At 40.2% G+C, this 8861-nt stretch overlaps 1 protein-coding gene across 1 annotated transcript; it reads left to right on the forward strand.

Annotated features, from left to right (window-relative positions):
* The first annotated feature begins 1597 nt into the window (after positions 1–1597).
* LOC120781956 lies at positions 1598–2123 on the forward strand. The gene is made up of 3 exons (XM_040114115.1): positions 1598–1612; positions 1677–1872; positions 1923–2123. Coding segments are annotated over exons 1-3 (399 nt in total). The 5' UTR covers positions 1598–1610.
* The last annotated feature ends 6738 nt before the right edge of the window (positions 2124–8861 follow it).

Genomic DNA, 8861 nt, shown 5'->3' on the forward strand with positions numbered 1-8861 from the left:
AAAGTTAGTCAGTCTTAAGATTCACTTCAATAAATACGGTTGTCAAAAAAAGGCCGAAGCTTTTTATTTTCTAAACCATAACTCGCGCCATCTCTATGCTGCAATTTAAAGGTCGAGATACTTACCTGCTAAACTGCGCAAGGTTGTCGATTCATCCATTCTTTGCTCTTCCAGAAAACATTCTCCTTAGTATGATGACTGACGAACGGATAGAAGTCAGAAAGTTGGCCCTTGACCGTCTTCTGGCAGCCAGAGAAGCAGAGTCTAACACTGTAAATGGAAATGTTAGATGTAATAAAGTGCCAAAGCTGAATTTCAAAGCTAATAATTATTACGATATGATTAACTGGAAGACTATTACCTTCACTGTTCCACCAGTTCTTTGTTCTGTTTCTAACATAAAAGAGCTGTCGGGAGACACTGCAGGGGTATGGAAATTTAGTGAATTCCCCTCTCACACCGTGGCAGTCGAGAGAACCGTCAAACTGGTGCCAGAGGCATCTTCTAAACTTATTGGCCCCCAATCTCGTGATCGTTTTATACGCTCTACACTGAAATCTAGGCAACAAGTGCCAAAGTTTAGTACAAAATCTGATTTTATCAATAAATTTGACACAGATTCAGACTAAAACAAGCCTGACATATGGTTGGTTGGTTGGGTTGGGCTTGGGAGGAACCCGAAGAGCAGCCACCTCCGCGCGGTGGGTTCTGGGTGACCAATACAGGTTAGCTGAGAGCTGCAACAATTTTCACCTTGCGCTGTGGCGCGCCGCGTTTCGCTCGTATCTCGGGGACGGTTCGTTCGTTTCGGTAGCAAATGACGTGACAAATAACTTTTGTTTTATACATTTTGCCATGAGATGCGTATTGCAGGCACTAGGTAGACAATTTCACGATTTTCGGCGAATTTCGGAAATTTCAAGGCCGGAGTTGGGGTTGAAGATGCAATCCGATCTCAAAACAAAAAGTTGCATTGGAATCAGGAAGTACTAAGGCAACTTTTCGGCACTATTAGAAATCCCGAATCGAAAAAAGTCCGGAATCGACCCACCCTAATATACAATATAATAGGTACGTTAAGAGAAGCCAAACATTGGTGTCAAATCAAACAAGTCACTGGCAATCATTATGTGAGATATGTAAAGAAGGTCATAATATAAGATCGCGAGGAGTTTAAAAAAATGTCTGTTTCAGATAGGAACAAACTTGTCCGATAACATAAACTTTACATCAACTGTCCATCCAATTCACACGGGACAAAAGACTGTGAAAGCAAATTCAATTGTGTTTACTGTCAACGAAGACACCTCTCATTGTTTCATATTACGAATTTTCAAAATATAAAGCAAAATCAATTTCATAAAAAATACCAGGGCTCAAATCGCGGCACACGTTAACGAGCGAAATTTATGATTTTTTTTTTTGTTTTCGGATCGTTGTACTCGCTATCGAATAGGCACTTTCGAATTTTGAAATTTTCTCATTCGATAAAGAGTTCCCGTTTGTACGAAAGAATCGAAATTTCGTTCGTTAACTATTTGAGAAACGTTATAGCACAAATTAAATGAAAAAATTTGAATATATCAGTTAAAAATAATCCGAGGGGCAAAATGTAAGTTATTTTTCATTTATTTAGTTTATTTAACATGTAATATAATGATTACTTATAATTTAAGGACCAATGTAAACAAAATAAATATGCGTCAAAAAAATTTAATGAGTGACTTTATGCTACAGCATCAGGATTCGGCGAAAAATATTTTGCCTAATTGTGGGCAAGGCAAAGTTGCAGCAAATAAGCTATGGGAGGCATTGACTTTAAAACTGAACGCTGCCGGGCCACCGATGAAAGATGCTAAGTCTTGGCGAAAAGTAAGATAAATAAAATAATAGATGATTAAAATAATAATAAAACCAAATAGGTATTTACTGATCAGAAGCACAACATAAAAAAGAAAATTTCTTCCAACAAAGCCTCGAAACAAAGGACTGGTGGTGGTCCGTACGAGGAAAAGCTATTAACTGCGGCAGAAGAGCAACTCCTCCAAGCTACGGGGATAGATGTTGCTGCAGAAGGGTTAGCCGTAGTAAAATCTTTTGGAAATATAGAGCCCGAAGAATGATTTTTTCAGTCATCGACTGCCACTCGACGCATTCTCTCAGTGTTTTCGGTGTCTACTTTGTACAGCGCGCCTACGAGCTAATTCGTTTCATGTGTTTTTCAATGTACTTTTTCTTCTTTCTATAGTGATTTTTCTAACTTTTCAATACAGTCAGCTCCAAACGTAAAATTTTTTCAAAATGTCCCCTGGTGGGACCCAACTGGGAAATAATAGGTTCGCCCTGTTAGATTCTAGTCCCGAACCAAAAAGAAAAAAAAACCAAAGCGACAAAATTTGACCTCTTCCCCACTCTACCAACAAAAGCAAAAGACCATCCCAAATATTTGGTGGTAAGTGCGATAGACACGAATAAACATCTTAGCAAATACTCCTGTTTCGCAATCTATAAAGCTTAAACATAAGCTCTGAAATAATAAAAATCAGCGAGCTACGGGACGGAAACCTACTTCTTCTTGTGAAAAACAACATGCCAAAAAGTTTACGTCTACAAAACAACTCTTACACAAAAATCTGAACTCTAGCAAAGAGACCATTTACGAAGAAATAGTTGAAAATCTGAAAGAACAGGGTGTGTCGTCCATCTACAAATTCCCCAAGTATGTAAATTGTCAATCTGCTCCGAGCGGAGTAGTTCTTCTTACATTCGATTTGTACTACTTACCGGAACAAATCGACATCTCGTGGTACAAAACAAAAGTAAGACCTTACTATGCTAATCCCATGAGGGGCAAAACCTGCCAAGTTCTTGGTCACACCAAAAAACGTTGTAATAAGCCCCCTGTATGTGACACATGTGCTTTGCCACCCCACCCTCCGCCATGCACCCGTTCCTTTTGCGTAAATTGCTCAGGCAATCACTCATCTTCCAGTAAAGAATGCCCGAAATTTGAACAAATAAAAAAATAATCACTATCCAAACAGACAACAAATGCTCATATCGCGAAGCAGTAAACATACATAAATTGCAAACTCCACCAACTTTTACTTCTTCATCTCCCTCATTCTCTAACATATTAAACAACTAAACCAACAAAGACAATGAAAATAACAGGAAAACAACAACCCAACCTGAAATTCACACAGTTACTCCCTCTCTCAACTCAAATAACAACATAGAACCAAAGCCAAAAGAAACAAATTCACCAAACTCAACAAACAACATTTACTCATTAAACTCATTACCAACCTCAACGGCAGTCGATGACTCTTCCACGACGACTCTCGACTACACTTCAACGATCCCACTGATTTCCAACTTTATTACTTACCTTAACAACTCAACCTCCCACTCACCCTCCACACAAATAGATACTCTCAGTTCTGAATAGACTATGCGCATTCTTCAATGGAATTTGAAAGGTCTATTTAACAACTACGCTGACCTTAATCTCCTTATCAATCAATTTGCACCACACATTATCGGACTACAAGAAACACACCTACCCGCTAATAAATCCGCTTACACTCCCAACAACTACGTATGTGACTTTTCTAATCTCCCCCGCAATAAAACAGCTAAACAAGGAATAGCAATTTTTATAAAAAAAATCTGTTATACATGTAGGATAGCCCTTCCAAATAAACGCACTTGGTTCAACTTTATAATTAGCATACACTTTTATTTAAAATACATAAATGTTAAATGTTCATGTACAAACTGAATATGTGAAGTCCGTCCGTTTGACCGTCCTATATGTGTGATGACTGTTTAACGACTGAGCTCTTGTCCTGTTTGTTAAGTTGGTTGTGCCCTATCAGTGCTGCCTATTGTCATAGGTCAGTGTTGCTCTTTGTAAGTGAGGTGAGTAGGCGTACGTATTAATAGGTGTGTCCACTACGTGTTGTCCTGTCACCGCTTCCCACAATCGGCCATCCTGCACTTTCATTCGACCCGAATGAAGGATCAAATTGTTTCATGAATTCCGCGACGGTAGTCGTGCGTCCGGGTCCTTCGTGATCTCCAACTTTCACAACTTCGTATCTGCCATGTTTCAACTGCTTAATGATCTTGTACGGTCCAAGATATTTTGGCTTCAGCTTCAGCCCAGATCCATACTGTGTACGTTTGATTGCTACCAGTTCATTAATATTGTACTCAACTTTAGCTTTACGACGAACATTGTAGGTCTTGCGATTTTCTTCTTGTAAACGAACTATGTTCTCTTTCGCTTGAAGACGGCTTTTCTCACGCTCTGAGTCGATTTCTTCTGTTGCGAAGTTTTCTAAAAGCTCTTCCAGATTCGGCATTTCAGCCAATCGCATTTCTAATCCAGTTAATATCCTAAACGGCGATATTTTTGGACTACGAGGTGGAGTGTTGTTTATAGTCTGTTGTACACGTTCTACATGTTTGTACCACTCACCAGGACTTTCGTGGCATAATTTCGATATCATAGGTATCACGATTTTGTGTATTCGCTCAACCTGTCCGTTCCCCCTTGGAACACCCGTGGCAATTGTTACATGCTGAATACCTTCTTTCACACAGTACTCTTTGAAAAGAGTTGACGTAAATGCGGAGCCTCTGTCGCTGATTATGCGCTTTGAATTTCCAAATACCGACGACTGCTTCCTAAGTCTGTCAACTACTGCCTCTGCTCCCGTGTTGTTTGTTGGATAACGCCAAACAAATTTGGAAAATTCGTCGACAACCACAAGCAAATAATTATAAGATTTCTTCGACATTTCCATAGATCCAACGACGTGGTAAGTACCTAAAGGACAGTCCTCCTTGTTAATTGGATTCAGCCAGCCTTCCTTTTTTCCTACTTTATTTTCGTTTACCAAACATTCGATACAGCTTTCTACTACGCGAGATGCTTTCGCTTTCAACTGTGGAATATAATATGTTTTCTCCGCTATGTCTTGGGTTTTCTTACTGGAGAAGTGACCTTGTTTATGTGCAATCCTTATCACTTCCTCCTCCATGAGTGAAGGTACTACTATCAACTCTTTGATGGGGTCCTTGTGTAATATGCCGTATTTCATATAGTAATCCTCTTATTCGTCCTTTTCTAAAATCTTCCGTACAGCTCTAACCCAATTGTCCTCTTCTTGAGCTTGCTTTAACCGGTGTCGCAATGAATCATCCATGAGTAGACAGGAAACTCTGCTCAACGCATCTACGTGCCTCATTTTAGAGCCACTTCGATGCTCTATTTCGTAATCAAAATCCTGCAAATACATTGCCCAGCGCGAAACTCTTAAGGGTACGTCTCGTTTCTTTATCGTCATGCCGAACGCATTACAATCGGTTACTATTCAGAATTTAATACCTATCAGATATACACGCCATTTCTTGAGTGCTTCGATGATGGCTAAGACTTCGAGTTCGTACGAATGGTAAAACTCCTCACACGGTTTCGTCTTCCGACTCATATACTGGACTGGATGAAAGTTCTGATCATCTCTATTCCTCTGCAATAGTACTGCCCCATATCCGAATTTCGATGCGTCTGTATGCACCTCTGTTACTGCTCGCGGATCGTATAACGTTAAAACTGGCGCATTGATTAGTGCCGCTTTTAGTTGCTGAAATGCTGTTAGTTGCTCATCACCTAGTTCATATCGCACATCTTGTTTCAACATTTCTGACAATGGTCTCGCAATTGTTGCGTAATCTTCGATAAATCGCCTAAAGTACGAGGTTAGTCCAAGGAATCGTTGCATAGCTTTTTTATCACGTGGCAGCGAGAACTGTTTGATGGCGTTCGTCTTCGCCTCGGATGGTTTTATGCAACTATTCTTGATAATATAACCCAGGAACTCAACTTTCCTCACCAGAAACTGACACTTGCTCCAATTGATTCGCAATCCACTAGCTGCAGCTGTCTTCAGCACAACTTCCAAGTTCTTGATGCCCTCGAATTCATCTTTGGAAGGAATTATAAGGTCGTCCATGTACGCAATCACGATCCCATCTTTTATCAAATCTCTGAATACGGCTAGAATGAATCTCACAAACACTGCTGGTGAATTACAATTTCCAAATGGTACATAAAAAAACTCATACTGTCCGGTACCCGTAACAAATGACGTATAGTTTGTGGATTCGGCGCTTACGGGCACGTGAAAAAATCCATTTACCAAATCAAGTGTCGTATATATCTGGCCACCTTGAAACACTCGACTACTTCATCCATCAATGGCATCGGTAAATTGTCCCTTAGTATTTTCGCATTCAATCTCCTATAATCGCAGCATATCCTCTTTTCACCGTTCTTTTTAGGTACCAGAACAATTGGTGATGCATATTCCGATGTGCCGGGTTTAATGACCCCTTCTTCCAACCATCGTCAAACTTGCTCATCGAAATCTTATCTACGTAGGATACTCGCCTCGGCCTCTCGTATACCGGCTCTTCGTCTTTCATTACAATTTTCATCTCGACAGGCGACTTCACGTTCTTCGCTGGTCGATACTCGGTTATCAACTTATCTATCATCACCGCATGTGTGTGACTGAGATGCTGCAGATCGATATGTGATGCTACACTCATATCAGAAGCCAAAAGATGTCTCCAAACTCGCCAATCAATTCATTAATCCGATTCTCATCTTGTTCCATACTGTTCTCTTCACAGCGCATACATCGGCACTTCCGTATAATGACGTTGATGCCTCGCCACGCTTCATACTCTCAGCTCCTTGGCTCGCTTATTAGTTGTTGACTCTGCAACTAAGCGCTTCTTTGCGCTTACGCTGTACTTTTCTATTGTTTCACTGACCCTCTTCCATGTTTGCGAAGTCCACTATCTTCTTCCCCGTGCTTCTCTGACTCTGATTCTCCTCCGTACCTCTTGCTGGCACCATCCGACACCTTGCTGTGTCCACGCAGTTCTCTGACTTCCTCACGTACTCTCCAGTATCACCATTCTCGGGTATGTCGTGCCTTCTATCGCACATCACGTGTTCCTTTGAAACACCCTTCGACACCTCACAGCGTCCACGCGGTTCATTAACCACGTCCACGTGCCCCTTGGCACCAACTTCTTCTCCACAAGCCTCAGATGAAACTTCTTCGGTACAAACACTTCTGCCGGTCTTCTGCTGCACTCCCTTTATCTGCTTCGACCCTTTCTTGCAAAGTTTAACGTCTTTCTCAGTCACTATCAAATCTACTTGCTTCAGGATATCATTCCCTATCACGACATAATAACTTAAATCACGCTCATTTGCGACATGAAACTTAACTTCCAAAGGTATATTGTCTATAACCATTGATATGGTAAAACTGCCCTTGGTTACCAATTCGCTGTTGCCAATGCCAGCTAAATACTTCTTTTCGTTACTTAATTCAACATCAAACCATAGCATCAACAAAGCATCATTCCGAATTAGACACAAATCGGAACCAGTATCAATTAACGCAGACATCGTTTGGGGTATCCTATTAGGTGCCGTAAAAATCAAATCTTTGAATAATAAATTGCTGTTCCTGCTTATCTTCCTCATTGTATTCATACTCCCTTTCGCACCCCTTTCTGGCTTGTTGACTTTGACGAAAGTTTTACATTCGGATGCTTTATGTCCTTCTCTTCCGCAACTGTAGCAGGTGAATCTGCTCTGTGGACAATCTCTAGCCATGTGTGAACTTTCTCCGCATCTAAAACACTTCCTATCTCCGGGATTGAAATTCGATGTTACTCTGTTTGACGACGATGATTTGAACGGATTTGCAGATTGGAATGGAGGTTTTCCAGCGTTGATTCGTTCGTAAATTTTGATCTGCTCCTTGAGATCACTGATTGACCTTGCTTGGTATAAATTGGATTTGTTTACTTTAGAATCCGGAATACCATCGACGAAATACTCTATAAGGCTGTGGTCATCTAAGTTTATAGGTTTCCCGATTTCCATCAGACAATATAGGTATTCACGCATATCTTCGTTCTGTCGTTTACGTCGGTTCCTCAATATACGATGTACATCAATTGCTGATACGGTGGTACCAAACTCGCTCTTCAATGCTGATTTCAACGAACTCCAACTACAAATACCAACTTGACCACGTACGAACATCTTTGCAGCTCCCTTCAGTAATTGCTTGGCATAGATATATTTCTGTAGTTCATTGTTCAAAATCTTCCACATCACGAAGTGTAAACATCGATCGCTCTACAATCGGTGTATTCACGCTACGTCTACTACCGGCGTCATCGGCCTCATCCTCGCTTGCATTCAGGCCGAAGTGTTCCAGCAATCTGTCCTGCAGTACGGTTTTCCGTCCACTAGCTACTAATCCCAACATTTCCAAGTTTTCCCTAAGTCCGTCCACAGTCAATGCTAAAATCTGTTCGCGGTCCATTGTCTTACAATGCTCTTACCAATTCAATTACAAAATCAATATCAATACAAATTAAGGAAGAAGTGAAATATTACAAATTTTTAATTTTATATACGTATTAAAAATATAAAATTCCGCAAATTCTTAAAAAATTTTACAATATGTTACAGAATGAAAATGGTTACAAAGTTTATTAAAATTATTTCGAATAATAATATTGGAATAATGTTTGTAAAATGAAATTGAATTACAAAATTTATTAAAATGAATTGAATTATTATATGAATATAAAATTATATGGCCTTACTTTATTCGCCTCAACTGTGCTTGTGAATTGTTTTACAGTTGTCCTCTTTTGGTTACCGCTACTGTATTTGTTCACTTCGCTGCTACTATACCGCTACCAATGCTTTGCTGCTGCCTTCTCTGCTACGAACGCGTTTTTGCTGCCTT

The sequence above is a fragment of the Bactrocera tryoni genome, unplaced genomic scaffold (genome assembly GCF_016617805.1).
Source record: "Bactrocera tryoni isolate S06 unplaced genomic scaffold, CSIRO_BtryS06_freeze2 scaffold_784, whole genome shotgun sequence".
In the NCBI taxonomy this organism is placed as follows: Eukaryota; Metazoa; Arthropoda; class Insecta; order Diptera; family Tephritidae; genus Bactrocera; species Bactrocera tryoni.